Source organism: Centrocercus urophasianus, unplaced genomic scaffold, assembly GCF_019232065.1.
Source record: "Centrocercus urophasianus isolate 14NV4802_14NV808 unplaced genomic scaffold, USGS_Curo_1.0 seq_39, whole genome shotgun sequence".
NCBI lineage: Eukaryota > Metazoa > Chordata > Aves > Galliformes > Phasianidae > Centrocercus > Centrocercus urophasianus.
Genome location: NW_024884966.1, coordinates 721883 through 742704, shown reverse-complemented (window position 1 = coordinate 742704; position 20822 = coordinate 721883). Strand labels below are relative to the sequence as shown.

The 20822-nt window shown below is 45.5% G+C and overlaps 1 protein-coding gene across 1 annotated transcript; it reads left to right on the top strand.

The window, feature by feature from the left end:
• Nucleotides 1-229: 229 nt before the first annotated feature.
• On the top strand, nucleotides 230-6872 carry ADGRF4 (adhesion G protein-coupled receptor F4). Its single transcript, XM_042832595.1, has 8 exons — nucleotides 230-304; nucleotides 1206-1242; nucleotides 1376-1536; nucleotides 2097-2381; nucleotides 3100-4464; nucleotides 5190-5231; nucleotides 5321-5380; nucleotides 6867-6872. Exons 1-8 carry the CDS (start codon nucleotides 230-232, stop codon nucleotides 6870-6872), a joined length of 2031 nt encoding a protein of 676 aa, XP_042688529.1.
• Nucleotides 6873-20822: the final 13950 nt, after the last annotated feature.

Here is a 20822-nt window from a genome sequence, read left to right as displayed (position 1 = left end):
AGCACTGATAAAAAGCACAAGTAGTTTTCAGTAAAAAGTGAACAAATGATGAATTTAATGATTAATGGTAATAAATGATAACTGAAAATCACCTTGCATGTGCACAGAGGGCAGCCTTTGGAATGGGATCAGCTGCTTGCTTACTAGCAAGCAAACTGTGTTCATGTGAGAGCAGGCATGGTGATGCTTAACGCCTTTCTTCCAGGAGAAGAGCAGTGACTGCGAGGCGATGGATGTGAGGGCGGCCCTCTGCCTGCTGCTCTGCGCTGTGCTGTTCCCAGCTGCACCACACGCTGCTCCTGGGGTGAGTCTGTGAGCAGAGCTGAGGGCTACAGAGCTCTGTGCCACAGAGGTCTGCAACGCTTCGTTTCAGCCTGAAAGGGATGGGAGTCACCCGGGCTAACCCAAAACTGAGTTTCGGCTTCCAATGAAAGGGAAGCATCTCTTATTTCATACAAAGACCGATACATCTTTTTGGACTGGGTATATTTGGGTCAACATTGCTCTCGCGTAATATCGTGCTTCTTATATAAAAATGGCATTTAAATTTATTTTGGTATCAGTTCTCTCTTCCAGTTGCTGTCTCTGCGTTTAGATTTACCAACAGAATATTCACAGACCTACTAATTGATCTGAATAATGCATGCAGAGTTGGTCTCATGTGGTTGTACTGTGCTTTTGAAAAGCAGACCTGAGCCAGGAAATACAGGTCTCTTTTGTGGATTTATGAGATTGGTGGAAACACAAATATATTCCTCTCCAATTTTGTAAAAGGTTGTTCTTTCAGTGCAAGCACTTGTAGGCAAGGAACTCTGGAGGCACGTATGGCCCTGTCAATTTTCTCAGTATTGTCACTTCTATAGAAGGAGGCAACTGAAGGCTTTCCATAGGGACAAACGTTAGAGGAGAGTTCTGAATGGCTCTGTGTGCACAGAATGATAGAACGGCCTGGGTTGCAAAGGCCCAAGGCGTTCATCCAGCTCCAACCCCTGCTGTGTGCAGGTCGCCAACCAGCAGCCCAGGCTGCCCAGAGCCACATCCAGCCTGGCCTTGAATGCCTGCAGGGACGCGGTGAAGGGCTCTGAACACTCTGCCCCATGCCTTGAGAAGTCTGTATGTCAGAGATACACTCTGCATATGAAGTCACATTCTTAGTTTATTCCAAGTACTCATCTTTTCCTTATCTTCTTTGTGTTATTTTTCAGGTCCTCAGTAAGGGATCCAAGGCTGGTGACCTGCAAGGTACAGTGAGTAACTCTGTCATCTCCATTTCTTTTTAGCTGTCATCCGTTATCAGTATTTACACCCATGATACCCCATGGAATGTGCTGTGCTGTCTTGCACGGCAGAAATATCTGCTTGATTTATTTTCCAGATGGGTGTAGAGACCTGATTCCCTGTGAAGACAGCGGAACTCTCTGCATTCAGGCCTGTTCTCCCTCCTTCCACGGGGAAACAAGCTTTGTCTGCGAAGACAGAACGTGGAGAATGTTCACAGATGCCTGTGCAAATCTGGACGTGGAGTCACTTTTTCAGGTAACATAACTGCCGCGCAGCCGCTTTGGCCTGTGCTCATAACGTGTTCCGCTCTCACCCAACTTTTGTATCTTGAGCAAAGGGAAGAAGATGGGATTCTGGAACGGAGGTTACTGTGGTAAAAAGCCTTGTCATTGTGTGAAATGAAGTAAAGGGAAATGACTGTGGGAAATCCCTGTGGTGAAACACAATTCAGAAATGAAGTTGTCTTCTTCACTTGGCGAATGTCTTGGTTTAGATTGTGGAGAGCAAAGGTAAAAAACTGGGATGAAGCTGAGAAAAGAACAGTGCAAAGGTCTGTAATAATTAGATGATTCATGCTACATTCATCCCCAACTACAAAAAGAACATTCTTTTTTCTAAGGCACTTGAAGAATAAAATAGTACTTTCAGTTCTTCCCCCTTCCTTCACATGCATTCTGCAAACAGGTGTTTCTCAGTGGAGTGCTGGTGCTGGGATTCAGGCCTTCCAGCACAATGACGGCGCAGTTTGTTGGGTTGTAGCCGTAGCCTCATTCCATCCTGTTTATTAATTGTCTCAAATTATTTTCCTCCCTCAGAGGATTTCTAGACGGGAACCCCTTCCAAGCTCTGAAGGACACATTGGAGGAGGACACTTTCCCTTTGTAGTGCCAGGAAAGCCAACGCATGGGAAGCCCGGAGATGGAGCAAAATATTTTGGTGCTGATGACCATGGGAGCAGTAACTGTCAAGCTGACTTTTCATGCATCATCCCAGATATTTTGTCTTCACCAGCAATTCCAGGAAATATTGCTGATATCGTGGAACTGCTAAAGAAGATTTCCTTAATGTTATCAGAGAACGTCAGTAGAGGAAAAATGCAGGTATTTACTTTGATAGGCTGGAAGAAGTGGATCTGAGCTTGTCAGGGCAGGTGTAATTTCCTCCTTTATTGGCACTATCCAGTGAAGTGAGAGCTGCAAGGTGCGTGGAGAGCCGCTGTGAAGAGGTTCCAAGGGGGGCTGAGTTTTGTTGTCAGACAAACTGTCCTACTCATTTAAAGTGGAGATCTCCCATTTCACCCATTGGTGGAATCCTTGCTCTTGAAAGGCAAGTGTTTGCAGGGCTTGCTGTTACAGACATTGGAGAGCAGCTGGGGGAAGACTACAGATGTGACCCTACGGGGATGGCTGTGTGGGAGATGCTGACCACAGCTCTGTTTTCGTGTGTTGCATGATGAGACTGATGAAAACTGAAATGTTTTTGTGATGAACTTAGAAAGCAGAGAGGTGGAGAGGGGGAGGGAGGTGTGAGCGGAGCTGTGCAGCAGTCAGCTGGAACCCATCTGCGGTGCCCTGAGCTTGTTGCTCTGTGCTGTTCTTCCCAGCGCCTTGAGGACAATGAAGTGAAAAGGGCAAGGTGACTCGAACCAGTGAGATGCTTTGGCTGGGTCGATAAGGGTTACATGAACCTGTTTATTGTCAAAGTAGTATAATTGCATTATAGAAATTTAAATGAGCCTTTTTAGAGATTATGCCAGTGACGTAATAGAGTTTGTTTGTTTTAGCATCGGCAATGGCTTATTTTTCTTCTTTGTTTCAGAGTTATAGCAAGATAGCAAATCACATTCTGAACAGCTCCGTTATTTCCAATTGGGCTTTTGTAAAGGACAGAAATGCCAGTTCGACGTTACTGGACTCAGTGAACCTCTTTGCTGGCAAACTTCTTCTAAGGAACGGATCAGAAAATATTCAGGAACACTTCATCTCTACAAAAGGCTTCAGCATACATCAAAATGCTTCAGGGAAGAGCTTTGATTTTTCAATGGAGTTGAATGAGACGAGCAGTGTCAGAGGGCGTGTGGTCATTCCAGAAGAAGAACTTCGGAAGTTACCAAAGACTTCCAAAGCAATCAGCATTGCGTTTCCCACGCTTGGACCCATTATAGAAGCCAGCCGTCCGGACCCTGTTTCTGTGAATGGCATGGTTTTATCTGTGTCCCTTCCAGAAGAGCTTCAGCATATTTTACTTACCTTTGAAAAGGTGAATAAGCTGGAGAATGCCGGGGCTCAGTGTGTTGGGTGGCACTCTACTGAAAGGAGGTGGGATACCAAGGCGTGCAAAATGAAGTCTGACAACATCAGCAGTGTTGTTTGCATGTGCAAGCACCGGCGCCGCACCTTCAGATCCTTCTCCATTTTGATGTCTCCCACCTTGCTGAGGAGCGCAGTGCTGGATTACATTACGAGTGTGGGGCTAGGCCTGTCTATTTTCAGCTTGATTCTGTGCCTGACCATCGAGACAGCTGTCTGGCACCACGTCACGAGAACTGAAATCACCTACATGCGCCATTTTTGTTTGGTGAACATTGCCGCATCGCTTCTCGTTGCTGATATTTTGTTCATCGTGGCAGCTGTTGTGCATAACACAGCCCTGAACTACCGCCTGTGTGTGGCAGCCACTTTCTTCCTTCACTTGTTCTATCTCGCCCTGTTCTTTTGGATGTTCACCCTGGGTCTCTTAATTCTCTATGGATTACTATTGGTTTTTTTTAAGATAACAAGATCAGTATTCATAGTTACAGCGTTCGTCATCGGATACGGATGTCCGTTAGTCATATCTATCCTCACCGTCGCTATTACTGAACCAAGGAATGGGTATTTAAGGAGTGGAGCCTGCTGGCTCAATTGGTATGAGACCAAAGCCCTGCTGGCCTTTGCTGTACCTGCTCTGAGCATCGTTGCAGTGAATTTGGCTGTGGTAGTGGTGGTTGTGGTGAAGACTCCAAGACCCTCTATCGGAGAAAGCTGCAAGTCACGAGATTTGAGCAACATGATCCGAATTAGCAAAAACGTTGCCCTTCTGACACCTCTGCTGGGCCTCACCTGGGGCTTTGGGTTGGCAACAGTGGTTGACAGTCACTCTCTGGCATTCCACATTACCTTCGCGCTCCTTAATGCCTTCCAGGTAAGCTCAGTGAGTTTGGGCATTGAGTGAAATAACTTATCTTAGACATTAACCAGATTATTTCATGTTTAATAACTGCAAAGATCATCGTTATCAATTTACAAATACAGGGAATTCTCACTTAGACATTAAGTTTGGTTCCATGTACCTCACTGGTGTTAATCAGAGTCCAGTGTTGCCCAGCATACCGTGATGAACCCAGACAGTCTTGGCTGCTCTTGGCTGATGCTCCTGTTAAGTAAATAGGAGAGGTTCTGGTATGTAACCCATCAGTCCAGTTTGTAAGGAGAATCAGCATGGATTGTATATCCATTCTTGGCATTCCTAGATAGTCCATGTGATCTGGGTAGACAAACTCATTTTTTCTTAATTATGAGAGTGGTGAGGTGCTGGAACAGCTGCCCAGAGAGGCTGTGATGCCCCGTCCATCCCTGGAGGTGTTCAAGGCCAGGTTGGATGGGGCCCTGGGCAGCCTGGGCTGCTGTAAAATGGGGAGGTTGGTGGCCCTGCATGGCACAGGGGGGTTGGAGCTTCGTGATCCTTGAGGTCCCTTCCAACCCTGGCCATTCTGTGATTCTATGATCAATGCTGCTACTTATGTCATAGGTGATAAGATCTTTTACACACTCAAAGACATTATCATATTTATGCTGGAGGAAATAGAAATATTTGAGAAACAACATGTGGTTATGCTGACTTTGATGGCTGTTTTTGCTATGTTTCAGGGATTCTTCATTCTGTTGTTTGGGACACTTCTGGACAGAAAGGTACTCGGGTCATTTCCTGGATTACGTTAATATTTTCTATATCCATAAATCTCTGCTTCTGATTTTTTTATGTTGTTTTTGATGTACAGACCAGAGAGGCCTTAAGGAAGAACTGCCTTTCATCAAAGCGGGAGTGCAGTCTAGCAAAGGTAATGTGTTGTTTCTCTTGCTGTTGTTTTGTTTTTTTCTCTTCTGTGGCTTAATTTACAATTCTTACCAACCTGCTCACTCATACATGGAAGGAATTTTACAAATAAGGAGGTACTGAATGGGAGAAGTGGCAATCTGGGACTGCTACAGAAACTACTGTTACCGTTACAACACTGCAACTATTATTTTATTCTTATTTCTTCCCCGATAGATGTCAAAGCCATTTAGAAAGAGAATGCATGACTTCTCCCTTCAGTACAACAGGCCTCCTTTGAGGTTACTGAGTGAATGAGACACATAACTACGATTCCAGCATTCCCATCTCGTGACCCCATTGTGTTCCTCACAGAAGTACTGCAGGGTGACAGCAGGGCTGTCTGAGCATGTCAGGAGGGCTGGTCTGCTTCCAGCTCAGGATGGAAAGCACTCAGAACTCAGCCAGCACATTAGGCACTCATCAGTGTTAATATGAGGGCAGTTTGACTGAAGGAATCTTTGTTAAACTGATCTATTCTGTAACCTAGACTCCATGGTTTGATGTATTTCCAGAAGGGAATCCCTTTTAGTTCTCCTAACCATTGTCTGCAGTGCTCCTCCTATCCACCCAAGCATGGTCACTTCAGTTTGAACTTTGTAAAACAGTTTCCCTTGCTTTTGTCCACTCTTTGTTAGTCAGTCCTGATTCTGGTATTGAAAGCTGTGATGACTTTCAGTGACAGAGTGTTCAGGTGTACCTAGTGGGGAACAATAGAAGAAAGAAGGGTAATGCTTTCTTGGTGCTACCGGCACCGCTGTGCTTGGGTTCACTCCGTGTGAGAGAAGCTGACTGTGCAACTTCTGACTTATCTGCATCCTTCCTTTCCCACATTGTCTCCGGTAGCATCCAGCTTTGCTGTCATGCGCTAAGTTTAGGCACATCCCAGGCTGGAAGAGACCCCCAAAGTTCATCGAGTCCAGCCCCGGCCCCACACGGCACCCCCAGCCCTGGTCCCAGCGGCGTCCCAGCACTCCTCTGGCAGCTCGGGGCCGTGCCCGCCGCCCTGGGTCGCTGTGCTGCCCACCACCCTCTGGGTGCAGCCCCGGCCCTCCCCTCGGTGCTGTTCCCTCAGACCAGCTCAAGGCCTGCTGCCTTCTCCTTTCTATTGGGTCAGATTTTAAGATGATTCAGGTTTAGGTTGGATATGAAGAGGAAGTTTTTCATGCAGAGGGTGGTGAGGCACTGGCACAGGTTGCCCAAGGAGGCTGTGGATGCCCCATCCCTGCAGGCATTCAAGGCCAGGCTGGATGTGGCTCTGGGCAGCCTGGGCTGCTGGTTGGCGACCTGCACACAGCAGGGGGTTGGGACTGGAGGAGCGCTGTGGGCCTTTGCTGGGATTCTGTGGTTGTCCGCTGTGGTGTTGCAAGCAGGAGCTGCCTCAGGACCCTGCCAGAAATGGACCCTCCTTGCATGGTGCTGCACCTTACATGACCTGTCCTCTCTCCTAGGCCTAGCAGCAGGCTGCCTTCAGCTCATCTGAGCAGTGAGAGGAAAAGGAGCTGTGCTACAGAAGCTGTGGTTTGAGGTCAGCCAGGAGTGCGCACAGCCGTGTCCCGGAGCACGGCCACAGGACGAGTCACAAACACCAGAACAGAAAGGGCCCCGGAGCTGCTGTCGGCAGCAAGAAGCCGTCGGTGCTGCTGCAGCCCTTGGGCGAAGCGTGCCATTATGTGCAGGTTGCTTTCCACCTGTGTGAAAACTGCTGTGAGGAGAGTTTGTTCCTTTTGCCATTTCAGTGCTTCAAGACTTCACGTCAGTGCAATAAGGAACTGCACAGCATGTAGGGCTGTGCCACAGATGTTTCATTTTTAACATAATGTACAAATACTGAGCATTATCTGTTTATTTTGTCTGTCCTTGCATGCATGTGTTTGTCAGACACCGCTCTGTGCTCCTGGAGGTGGGGAGAGCATGACCCTGCTCCTGCACTGCGCTGTTCTCCATCCCATACCGTGTGCCAGAGGAGCTGCACAGAATCATTCAGCACAGAATTACAGACTTCTCATTCTGTCTCCAGTCCTACAACAGGCTGACAGATGGGGTGGGAAGAGCGCTTGGCATAGAGTTTTCTGCCCTCTTCAGATGTGGGGAAGCACGCTCTGAATATGGAGAGCTGAACTGTGGAGATGGAGGTCTCCCTCATTACCTGTGCTGTACTGATTGAGGAGCAGCTTGTCCATGGACGATGGTGTTCTGTTTTTACAAGGAGGTCAGTCCTTGGTCTGGGATACCCTTCCAAATGGAAAGCTTGGATAGAAACGTCAGTTCTTGTCAGGACAAGTCGCTCTCAAATGGAAATAAAGTAGAAGTTTTCTCATTGTTTGTAGTAGGTGGTTCCTATCCTCCTTTAGAATCACAGAATCATAGAATGGCCTGGGTTGAAAAGGATCTCAAAGATCATCTAGTTTCAACCCCCCTGCTATGTGCAAGGTCACAAACCACCAGACCAGGCTGCCCAGAGCCACCTTTACATGCTTTACCAAAGCATGTAGACAAATGCCTTTTATAGTTATCTCGTATTATTCAAATAATAAATATCTCTTGCCCCTCTTGCTTCTACAGAGGTAATTCTTCATCAGTGTTTGGAATTTAGGTTATCGAATTGATGTGAATCTGGCTTACATCTTCAACACCCCTGTACTGAAGAGTGAGAAAATATCCTGGCAGAGGATGTGTGAGTGCAGGGCACACGGTGCATACATGGAACACTCGCAGTGTCGCGGGATGCCATGGCAGAGGAGATGGTGATGTGTGGAGCAGAGCTCTGAGCTGTGAGACATCTCTTCTCGTCCCCAGGACTTGCTTGCTGCTCTGCATTTCCACTCCTATCTTGTCTCTGCCTAGACCCTAGGCTTATAGCGAGAGGCCATTCCTGCTACTTTTACGCAGTGCACTGCATGTTGGAGAATTTTGATTAAAGGGATCTAAAATTGGACTCCTGTGCCTGTGGAACGTAAACTTAAAAAGACTTTTGCCCTGAAGTCAACTTCGTAATGTCGAGCAGCATCTTCTGTTCTCAGCACTTCTCGAAGTGGTTAGAGCTTTCTTTTTCCCCTTTCCCTGCTCCGTCAGGCTGCATGCATACAGAGCTGTGTGGTGCATTTAGGAAAGTTTCCTGTGACCCTTCTTTTCAGGATGGCATCTAACTTGGAAGGCGTTTTTCTGTTTCTATGTGTAACTGTTACAAATGAAATGTAATTACTGACAAGCAGGGATTTCTAATAGCACCAAAAATAGCACAGCTTGTCTCGGCCAAGCACAGCTCCCTTCCCTCGTGCATGTCAGGCCACACGTGCCTGTGGGTTTGCAGACCATCTAGGGGAGGATTCCACTGTTGTTCCGAGCAGCTGGAGTTGGGAATCACAGCAGCAGTGTTGCTGCTCTTCTACCTTTCCTGCCAATGTGGTCAGACTTGAAAACCCAAAGTGCTGTTCACCAGGGGCTGCAGTTAATGGGACAGCCCATTTTCTCCTGTGGTCTTGCACTGTTGGTTGCACGGCTGAGTGTAGGCAGATATCAGACCTCCTCAGCCAGGTAGGTAACACTGAATTCTCCTGCACCATGCTTGAATCCAAAGCGGGTTATTATTGAGCAGAAACTTGATATACCTTTTCTTCCTCAAATATCACAAGCTTTACATTTGCTTTCCAGAATCATAGAACCAGAATGGCCTGGGTTGCAAAGGCCCACAGTGCGCATCCTGTTCCAACCCCCTGCTGTGTGCAGGTCACCAACCAGCAGCCCAGGCTGCCCAGAGCCACATCCAGCCTGGCCTTGAATGCCTGCAGGGATGGGGCATCCACAGCCTCCTTGGGCAACCAGTGAATTTGCCCTTGGAGCTGGGAGTAGTTCTATCTCATGAGATAACCAGTTCTTGCCATTGTTTTGCTGTGGATGTAGATAGGAGTATTTCTTTTTGAATTGCTTCCATCAGAATATAACAGAAAAATCTTTCTTATAGTGTAAGACTTTAAAACTCATGTGCTTACCTACAGCTGGAATATGGGATCGTGCTTCTGCACTTTTACTGCTCAGCAGTTCAAAACCTGCAAAGCCCAGTGCTCTCCTGTTTGTATAAGCGTCAGTGTTCAGTTGTAGCCCTTCAACCTACACGAGAGATGTACATATGCCCTATGCATACTTTTTTTTCAGATTGAGACCAATAATAAATCCTCTTTGACTCATCTGAAGGTTGCGTTGAACAAATAAATTAGAATCATAGAATCATAGGATGGTTTGGGTTGGAAGGGACCTTTGAGATCACCCAGTTCCAACCCCCTGCTGTAGGCAGGGACACCTCCATCCAGACCAGGCTGCTCACAGCCCCATCCAGCCTGGCCTTGAGCGCTTCCAGGCAGGGGGCATCCACAGCCTCACTGGGTAATCTGTGCTTGTGCATCACCACCCTCACAGTAAAGAAATCCTTCCTGATATCTAGTCTAAATCTACCCTCTTCCAGTTTAGCACCATTTCTCCTCTTCCTGTTGCTACCTATCCGTGTAAGAAGTCTCTCCTTTTCTTTCCTGTAGGCTCCTTCAGGTACTGGAATGCCCCTACAGGTTCCTCCCAGATCCTTCTCTTCTCCATGCTGAACAAGCCCAGCTCCCTCAGCCTGTCCTCGTAGGGGAGGTGCTGCAGCCCTCTGATCATCTCTGTGGCCCTCTGAACCCACTCCAACAATCCCATGTCCTTCCTGTGTTGGTGGCCAGAACTGGATGCAGTACCCAGGTGGGATCTCATGAAAGCAGAGCAGAGGGGCAGACCCACCTCCCTCACCCTGCTGGTCACACTTCTCCTGATGCAGCCCAGGATCTGGTTGGCATTCTGGGCTGCAGGCAAGCAGTGCCAGCTTGTGTTGAATCTCTCATCAAATTGATTAGAAAGAGCATTCTGACCCTTGGGAATGCAGCTTGAGGTTTATGATTTGTTTCTTATTTGTGCTGCAGTGTCTCTGGTCAGAAGAGGCAGACTGCTACAAGTAGAGGGCTACTGGAACATTGAACTGTATCTAGCTTGAATTTATCCCTTTAAGAAGGGCAAGTGATGGAAGAAAGTATTTTGAGAAGCAGTGGATTTTCCTTTTTCTGATGTTGCTAAATCAGGCTTCTGGTAAGTGGGATCTGTACAGTGGTCTGAAACGTAGTTCTCCTGCTTGGAAAGCAGACTCTTCTAACATCTGTAATCATCCCAAAGCCTTTCTTTCCGTTACCAGACTGTTATCAGTAGCTGAACGTGAACACTTAGTGTTGTAGGTGGCTATCCCCAGGCAGAGCTCTCTGCTGACCAACTCTTTGATGGTGGTTGTGAGCCAAGATAAAGTGAGATAAGTACATCAGTATACTCATACCAATGCCAGCCTTCTTAATAAACCATGCTATTAATTAGCAGTATCTTTAGCCTGCATCCCTGCTCCCAGAGTGTTTTTCTTCCATTGACATCAGTGGTTAATCCTGACTCGTGGTGACACGAGAGTGCAGAGGTGAGCCTGGAGTACCACTCACCTGCCTAAATCACATCAGATCCATGGCACTGGTGAGTGTCTGGGAGATCATTATCTCCACTATAAATATTCACTTCCTCTAGTTAATGACACTCATGAAATCTTTTTTTTCTCTCACGGAGTGGCTGAAAATCTCTGCGATAGCTGTGATGGTTGGCTTGGGAGCTCTGTGGCAGCCTGGGCTTCCTGCTTAGTCTTCTGCAGTACTGCAAAAAGTCATCTTAATCTCTGGCACCGGGAGAGGTGCAACAGAAAATCCCCCTTTATCTCCTGTACTGCCAGCTAAGTGCTGCTGTTCATAACAGGAATAGGTCGGTAGAACAGAGTGTTTTGACCATTTTTATCAATAGGATGTCAAGCTATTGACTGTGATGTGTGTCAGGATCTGCTCAAAGATCTACTGGAGACAGGATTTGAAGGCTGACCTTGTGGCATGCTTGACTGACATCAAATTGAATTGTCAAGCAATAGGTGTGCTGGAAATGTCTGATTTGAGAAAAAAATTCACTGATACTTTTTTAAGCTTTTATTATTTAGGTCAGAAGAAATAGTTAAGATTAATTACCGGCTTTTCCTCTCAGGTGCAATCAAATAATCTTTCAGCCTCCTTTTGGACAAACCAGATAGAATGGCCATTTTTTTTCTATTGGAAGTGAAGTCAGATTTGTATTGATTTCCATTTTGCTGGCAGACAGAAGAGTTAATTCAGTACACCTTTGCATCCTTTAGGGTACAAGCCACATTGAACTGTCTCATTGGAGACTTTTGCTTCAACAACCAGCCCTTGAAGCCTCATCTGCAACCTGATGAACCCAGATCGTAGGTGGGCACAGGGCTGTGGCCATCAGGTAGCTTCATTTGAATATGGAACCATAGAATCATTAAGTTTGGAAAAGACTAAGAAGTCATTGCCCTGAGCATTTCCAGAATCATAGAATAGCTCAGGTAGGAAAAGCCCTTAAAGATGGTGGAGTCCAACCGCAGCCCAGCCATCCCAGCCCAACTCTACCAGCCCTCCGCTAAATCATGGCCCTGAGCACCACATCCAAACGGTTTGAAACACAGCCAGGGATGGGGACTCCACCACCTCCCTGTCAGCCCATGGCAGTGCTTAGCAGCCCTTTCTGTACAGAAGTTTTCATGAAGTGGCTCAGAGTCAGATCTTCTGGTAGCGTAAATAAACACAAATAATCTGAAGTGAATTTTTGGATTAACCCTGGAGCATAAACTCCCGATTTGCACAGTGCTTTCCTATCATTAGTAGATGCACTGTTAATCAATATCCTAACCACATTTCACTGCAGGAATACTTTTCCAAGGTTCTCCATCACTTTAAGTTTCTGTGTATTGAGGAGAAAAAATCTAGTGGTCACATCTGTAGCAGAAGAGGAGCACAAAGGGAGGCATTTGAAATGTAGCTGGCACCTGCCTGTCACCTTATTGATGGTTATTGTCTGGAGTTCTGATCCAGAAAGCAGAACTGATCAGACTTTCTGAAATGGAGGAGGTATGAGTGGGTGAACATTGTGAGAGAAGCACACTTTCATCAGCGTCTCTACAGATCTTGGACAAAATGAGCTCAATTACCAGCAGTGTGGTTTTCAGGTCATGATTATTTTATTGGTTCAATGAAGGCAAAGCACATAAATATCAAAAATAGAAAACAAATGCAATGGGCTTTGTTCTTTTCTCCTATCTGCACACCAGTGCAATCGTCCTAATGGGGAAATACAAACTGTCTGCGAGATGCATCTGGGCAACTGGCGAAAATCATTGCCCCAATGTAATGCAGTCTGGAACTCCAGTGTTCTGCTTTTATATTGAGATCACCTTGGCATGCATTCAACCCAGCTTCTGTGCAAGTTAAAAATGAAGAAGATTTCAATGCGACAAAATATTGATTTGGAAAATAATATCTACTTTGCTCCAAAACTAGTGCCTCCTATTTATTTCTGTGGAAAATACAGCAGCTACAAAGAGCACAATAATGGTGTTTGATAGTGTTTTGTAGCTGAGAACTTGCTGTACTTTAAAATGTGATTACCACCTTTTTGTGCCTTTTTACCAGTGATGACCAAGAGCTAGCATGCCATGCTTGGAAAAAACTGCCCCAGAGAAAGTGACCCACTGTTTCACAGCTGCTGTGACAGCATCCTTGTGAAAGAGATGTTGCCCACGGAGTCCAACTTTCATCCCACTGGATGCTCCCTGTAAACATTCCCAAGCATCAGTGAAAGTCAACGGGTGCAATTCTTTCCTCATGGAGGATTTCAGTTCCACCCCTTGGCTCCATCTTCACTCCCATGTCAGATGCCTTTCTGTCATATTGGCCTTTGCTGCCATCAGTCACACGGCAACAGCATGGAATATTGGTGGGAAGGTTCAACCTCTACTGCTGTCCCACCAACATCCACCTCTGACATTGTGCACTGACATGATGAAATAGGAGGCATTACTTTTGTAGCAGCCCTCATATCTGAGGCAAGTTCTGACTGAATTTCAGCATTCTTCTGATCTATTCCTGAGTTGCTCTGAGAACCTAAAGCCTTTCCTGCAGAATTATTGTCCATGCAGTGATTCTGTCTTTTTCCTGTGGTGTTTCCTCCCCACTGAAAGGTAATGGGAAGGCGCTAGCTGCACCCGTTTGAGGAAGAGGTGGGAAGTGTTGGCCTGCAAAATATCCCACGTTCAATCAGCCTAACTGCACGCTGACATCCGCTTCTGAGCCACACTGTGGGACTGCTCACTCAGTACTCAGAGGCTCGCTGAGTGCAGCCTGAGTTTCTTCCTCCTGTGGAGCAACCTGAACAACAAGGCTCTTAGTGCTAAACCAGGTTTCATACCTTTGTAGCACCTTTCCAGTGTAATACATGATTTTATTTTCTCAAACAACGCATTTCTCAGCGCATCGCCTTTACATTTTTTATTAAGATCCTTTACAGATAGGAAGTGGAAGGTTTTGTGTGAATGAAATATGTTTAGTTGGTTTATCACCTGATATCAGGGTGAATGTATGTACCAAAATACATTCCGCAGCCTTCCTATGTGCAAAACAAAGTACATCTGTGCATGCAATGCCAACAGGGGCTATGCATGGAATAAGTTCTTTTTTTTAGTAGCCTTACGGGGTTTTATTTGCATAGATTTATTGAAAATAAGCAACCAAACTAGTGAAGTGAGATATCTCTGCTGGGATTAAAATTTACCAATTCATGGCCAGTGACAAATCTGTGATATCTGTTCAAGTGTGCGTGGCTGAGCTGTGCAGTGATGGGGTTGTCTGTTTCCTGTGCCTGCCTGAGAGAAAGAAGAGGAAATATGCAAACAAATTACCTTGTTCTAATTTTTGTCATCAGACATGGAAGGAAGGAGCTTCTTGGAGAGGCCGAAGTGAAGACAAGAACCTTTTCCCTGAAGGCTGACAGAACAATTTTTAATATGAAAGCCATGTGGGAAACTAATATAAGGAAACAACACAAAATGCAAAATACAGAAATAGAAAACAGGTATCAAAACCATTTTGCTTTTAAAAAAAAATCCTAAGCTTGTGTGGTTAGAGCACACTGAATGCTTTATAAGTTTATTCTATCAACAACAAAAAGTCAGTTTTCTTGGAGAGGCAGAAGTATCCCCCACCTCTCAGCACAAGAACTGAATGTAACTTTGTTATGAGAAAATGTGACAGCAGCTCTTCCACACACTTTGACAGATTTGAATTTGAGATGAGAATCTGAATCCTTGTTCAATAATTAATGCTTCTGTCACGTGAACACAATGAAGGCTTTTCCTACCCTTTGCTTGTGCCACTGTGGAAGCTTTCTGATAGGATTTGAGTTGTGCACTTCCAGTTTTCCCCACTTCTTAGGTTGGTTCTGCAAACATGCTCCATGCCCCACTTACAGCCACCTCTCATCCCATCTCTGCTGATGCTCCAACCTGGCGGTGCCCAAGTCCAGGCTGAGTGCAGTTCCTGGCAGCCTGACCTGGTGGGACGTGTCCCAGCCCACGGCAGAGGGTTGGAACTAAATCATTTGTGAGGATCCTTCCGAGCCAAACCATTCCATGCTTCTACAATTTGGTGCTGCCTTGTGAGCTGAACGCTTTGGGAAATGGGCAGCCCATCTCTCGGATGTGCCAAGAGGACACTGCTCATCCCATGGCATCATTCTCATGTAAAACCAGAGGTGTGTTATGGGCATGGAGACCTTCCCCATGGTAATTAAAAGTTTGAGCTGCTTGCATGACCTTGATAAAAGCTATTTTTAAAGTCAAAGTCATCTTGCTCAGCACATTCACACTTTCTTTTTCCTGAGCAGACAGCCACTGAAGGTGCAAATATAATGGATTCTGTCATCCTAATGTCATAGATTTCTCCCGTTTCATCAGTGTTAGCACAGAGCCTTGGGGAATCTGCAGTGTGAGCTCTGAGATTGGCCTCCCCACCTCAGCTATCAGACAACATCATCTGCATGGAGGAAATGCAAAAGGTACTTTTTCTAAGCTCAGAAATGCTTGTTGGGTGGGATAGCAGCCCTTCCCTTCCCCTCTTTGTTGAGCAGATCCTCAACCAATACGTCAGGATTTTCACCACTGCAAGGTCTTTGATCATCAACCCTCCAGCACAGCTGTTTCCCATTCATTTATTCAGAAATCAAACAAAGAACACCAGAAACAACACATCCAGAGGGACATGATTGTTTTCATATACAGCGCTTTGATCCTTCTGGTATAAAATGTATGCGTTGTAAATTCAGCCTTATTTGATTGGGAACTGCCAGAAACTTGTGCTATCTGCAATAGGCCTTTTATTTTCTGTGAGCCCCAACGGATCAGAGCAAGGCAAGTGTAATGGAGACCCTGTGCTCAGCTCAAGTGATCTGTTGGTCCCACAGCACTGTGTCCATGCAGTATCCCATGGCACTGTGTTTATCTGCTGGTTCAGGGCATGGGCAGAGAGAGAGAAGAGAAGGAAGAACTCCAAGGGCATTTACACAAGGATGTCTGCTGCTGGTGTGTGCCATTTTGCTAGCCTTAGTGTGGGTGCTGTCCAATACCAGATCCGTGACCTTTCTGCTTGTTTAACAAATACTAAAACTTCAGGATGTGACAGAACAGAAGGGTTGACTGAAATTCTGTGGATTTTCATGTAACCAATGGGGATTTTGTCACTTGAGCAGTACGGTTGGATCTGAGTTGGTGAATGGAACCCCAGTAACAAATGCCACCTCCAGTTCTGCTCCCTGTACTATGCATGGTGATGAGCAGGTGTTGAGAAGGCTGTTTGTTTCTCTCTTGTTCCATTTTTTCCCTGCTGACATCTATGTGAGTTTCAGGCCGTTCTTACCTGGAATTTGGTGCCTGCATGAATGAAGGCTCAGATCAGATTTAGCCAGTGTTTGTCCAAACTGAACAAATTGGGATCTTCTCTAATTAATCTTACACCTTTCCAGCATTGACACATTTTTCTCCCTTTATGTGGAAAGATGTGACTTTGCTGATTTGCCTCTGGGATTAAATATACAAATAATTCTCCATCTGAAATTATTTTCTAAGGTTTTCTGTGCTATTTTGGATGTTATGAAATCCTTCCTCTTTGGGGTGTCTGCTCTGACGTCAGATGTGATCACATATCAAGGAAAAATGTAAAAAAACATTCTTCAGGGAAAACAATGGAAACACCCTTTAGTCTTCACAAGTTCATGCATGACCTCTGCCCCTGTGGTAGATGGCTGCATCAGCTGAACGTTTAATGCTGTGGGATCACACACCATGGCCTATGCAGGAGGAATTACAAGTGTTGTATTTGTTTCCTTCTGAAATATACTGTAAGGTGACTTTTCCTATTATCATCCCATTTCTCTTTAGGGGAGAACGTCCTTTGACTTGATTAAATTAACATTCCTCAGGCAACGTTTTGGACTGTGGACTTTTCTCAGAAAAATCCTCCCTGTGTACCAGTCATCTTGAACTTCAGCATATATTTGGCATGCACTAATTTTGCTGATAAAGTGTTAATTGAACAAAGCTTTGTTTTGTTTAGCAAAACCAAAAGAACCAGAATGCAATCATAAGGGTTCTGAGAAAGTACCTCTTTCTGTAATATTCTCCTCTGGAAATGGAGAAATGTTACGGCTGTATTTCAGGGCTCCAGAAACCTCAAGGAGGTTGAAGAGAGAGGTGAGCAGCCTACAGTTAAATGGGTGCTGGATTTGGTATACAAAATTAAAAACATTGTCAAGGACACATGTGCACTACCTTGGACAGAATGCAGACTTCTGGAACAATAGATTGAAGGGAAGTGAGTCCAGTTCACTAAGATGATCAGACGGCTGGAGCAGATCTCTGGTGAGGAAAGGTTGAGGGAACTGGGCTTGTTTAGCCTGGAGAAGAGAAGGCTGTGGGGTGACCTCATGGTGGCCTTCAAGAGCTTGAAGGGAGCAGATAAACAGGAGGGGAACGGCTGTTTGTGAGGGTGGATGGTGATGGGACAAGGGGAATGGTTTTAAAGTGAGACAGGGGAGGTTTGGGTTGGATCTGAGGAGGAAGTTTTTCATGCAGAGGGTGGTGAGGCACTGGCACAGGTTGCCCAAGGAGGCTGTGGATGCCCCATCCCTGCAGGCATTCAAGGCCAGGCTGGATGTGGCTCTGGGCAGCCTGGGCTGCTGGTTGGCGACCTGCACACAGCAGGGGTTGGAGCTGGAGGAGCGCTGTGGGCCTTTGCAACCCAGGCCATGCTGGGATTCTATGATTCTAAGTACTTCTGTCATCTGGGTCGGTTAGCTTCAGTTTCAGTTTAGTGCTGTGGGCTGGGTGCTCCCAGCTCAGGCTGTCCAGGGCCCATCCACAGCCTCCACCACCTCCAGGGATGGGGCACCACAGCTCTGGGCAGTGCCAGCACCTTACTACCCTAGTAAAATATTTTCCCCTAATATCTAACCTAAATCTTCACTCTGTTAACTTAAAACCATCCCCCTTTGTCCCATCACTACTAGGCCATGTATGAAGTAGCTTCCACTCCCCCTCCTGCTGATGAGCTCCTCATCACTGGAAGGCCGCAGTGAGGTCTCCCCACAGCCTTCCCTTCTCCAGGCTGAACACCCCCAGCTCCCTCAGCCTTTCTCCAGAGAGAGCTGCTCTCAGCATCCTCCTGGCCCCCCTCTGGCCCTGCTCCCACAGCCCCACATCCCTCCTGTGCTGGGGGCACCGCAGCACTGCAGCCTGACAAGGGGCAGAGCTCAGGTGACAGCCCCCCTGCCCACTGCCACCCCTCTGCTGATGGAGCCCAGGGTGTATTTCTTCACCCTTTACAAGTGTTTGCATGCTGCAGCACATGCTAGTACTTAGAAGCAGTGTGGCACCAGCACACAATCTTCCTATTACCTTTTGTGTGGGGTTTGCATGCTGCCCAGTTTTCTCCTTGATGGCATTTCTTTGCTCCAAACCGCAGAGCTGAGTTCATATTTTCCATCTTAGCTTCTCAGGAGTGGAGGAAAATGCTCTATCCCCTGGATGCTTTATTCAAACACGTTTTTATACCTCTCTTTGCAGCAGTTTTGTGATTGCAGCTCTACGGTTCACTTTCGCTATAATCACTCAGGGGGAAATAAGCCTAAGTAGAAGTAGAAAACTTTTTTGTTCTTGTTTCAAGGAGAAATTCCCAACATGCCATTCCAATTTTTCTGCATTTCCAATTTTTACTGGGTTTTATGTAACAGAGAGAATTTTCTCATGTTTTTTGCTTTTTCACTCCAAACTTTACTTTAATTTCCATTTTTTTTGGAGAAGGTCTGTTACTTTGGATCCACATATTTGCATACAGACACCTGGTGCATATATAATTTATGCCTGATACCCTTGAAATAACTTAAGCAAGTTAATCAATGGCTGGTTAGTATGTGAGTCCATGCTATTAAACACCAAAATCTTTGCTTCAGTATGGAGGTGTTAAAGGATTCATTCTTAAAGTTAGGACAGCTCCAGCTGGCCTTCCAATAATAACCATTTTTTCATTCCATGTCTATCAGAGAATTCTATCTTGAAATGGTGTTTTTGCAATTAAAAACACATTGTTTGTTAAAGCATATTCTACTACTTGGATAGACTTTATTTTGAGTTCTTGCTTGTGTTATAGTTTTGGGCCCTCTGCTCACACCCCAGCAGAGTTTACAGCATGAATATGTCACCATTTAGAGACAGAGACTGTAAACAGTGATGGATTTCAAATAAATAAGTAGACTTCTTCAGAACACTGGGAATTGTTAAGATGAAGGTTTATCCACCATCATGGGTTCGCATGGGTCCAGATCTTTTATTCCTTTAGGAAGAAAATATTTTTAGAGGATAACACTTCAAGTTACACATTTTACTGGAGATTTACTCAGTTGCGATGTGGGACTTCAGGCCATCACAGTGTGAAGACTGTAAAATTAATCCACTGAGGGGAGAGGGCCCTCTTGTTTGAGCAGAAGTTTTCTCTGTCCCTCTGATAGTATTCTATACAGTACTCTGTACTGCAGTGAGAAACACGCCAAAGAAGGGCTTGGGTAAAAAAAAAAACAGTGGTTCTTGTTGACTTTTAGAAGATCAAACTAGGCTTCTCTGTTCAGCATGGCTGTGATTTCTGGTTACATCTTCATCTGTCTCTTCTGCCATAACTCAGTGCTCTTTGGTCTACATCTGTTAGTACCTATGAGTGTCTTTCATAGGACCTTAGACTGGCTGTGTTTCAAACCGTTTGGATGTGGTGCTCAGGGCCATGATTTAGCGGAGGGCTGGTAGAGTTGGGCTGGGATGGTTGGGCTGCGGTTGGACTCCATCATCTTTAACGGCTTTCCAACCTGGGCTATTCTGTGATTCTAAGAAGATGCCATACTTTCTAGCAATTAAATGATAAAATCACTGTTGAAATTGCTGGAGGGTGTCTGCTTTTGAATTCAGAAGGAATTCTTCCATCAAAGGAAACATTCGAAGGGCTATTTTATTTAATTTTATTTGGGGAAGGAGTGAATCCAAGTCAAGTGTGAGAAGGCAGGATTCCAGCAGGCAGTTTCGTGTTTCAAATCCAGCAGGAGCTGAACTCGGGTTATTACCAAGGAGCCCTCATGAGGCCAATCACTGCCAGCAAACGTGTTGGAATGCTTCTTTCAACTCATCTTATGAGAAATTTACAATGCGAGTCGATACACATCCACCAAATACTGCTCCCAACTTTTTGGTCTCTACTATAACTCAATATCCACTTAAAATGTGCTTGCCTTATTTAGACAGGTAGACCCTATTTTTGAGATGGTTACACCAACATTTACATGGCATATGCTCTGCTTTTATAAATAGAGATAGTTACACTATATGGACATAAAAGAAGTGGAGCAAGGAACGTGAGAACGCATTGAGTTTGTCTGTGCCCTCAGATCTTCAGAGACCATTTCGCTGGATGTTGGTGGATGTCTGGTGTCAGCCTCTTGGTGGAAATGCTCCCTCCATTTCCCTCTTGTCCTCTCTAGCATAGTGAGGAAGGAAATATATTCACTCTTCTACACAACTTAGCTCAGTTTAGAGATTTGTCTGGAATAGTTTCCATTTCAGATTAAACAACTTTTAGGGTCTACCAGCCTACTGACCTAAATAGGTGATATGTGGCTTGTCAGCTAGTGGTGTTTTTTGTTTCTTTTTAATGCAAATAAAACACAAACAAGTCACCATTTTTTTTCATGAGCAGTGGAATCAGTGAAGCTCATTTTCCCATTGTCCATCCCTAAATGCACATCTTCCCTTTTCCTCCTAAATCAATCTTGCTGTCTTTTGCCCATGCTTCTTAACATTAGTGAGCATTGAAAGAGAAATACTGTACACAGAAGTATGGGAGTTTCTGTTGCTTGAGGTGTTCAGTGTCTCAGAGATGAGG

Coding starts and splice junctions, on each gene's coding strand:
- ADGRF4 (XM_042832595.1), top strand. CDS start 230: ATGGATGTGAGGGCGGCCCTCTGCCTGCTGCTCTGCGCTGTGCTGTTC. Junction 305..1,205: donor CACCACACGCTGCTCCTGGG/GTGAGTCTGTGA, acceptor GTTATTTTTCAG/GTCCTCAGTAAGGGATCCAA. Junction 1,243..1,375: donor CAAGGCTGGTGACCTGCAAG/GTACAGTGAGTA, acceptor TTTATTTTCCAG/ATGGGTGTAGAGACCTGATT.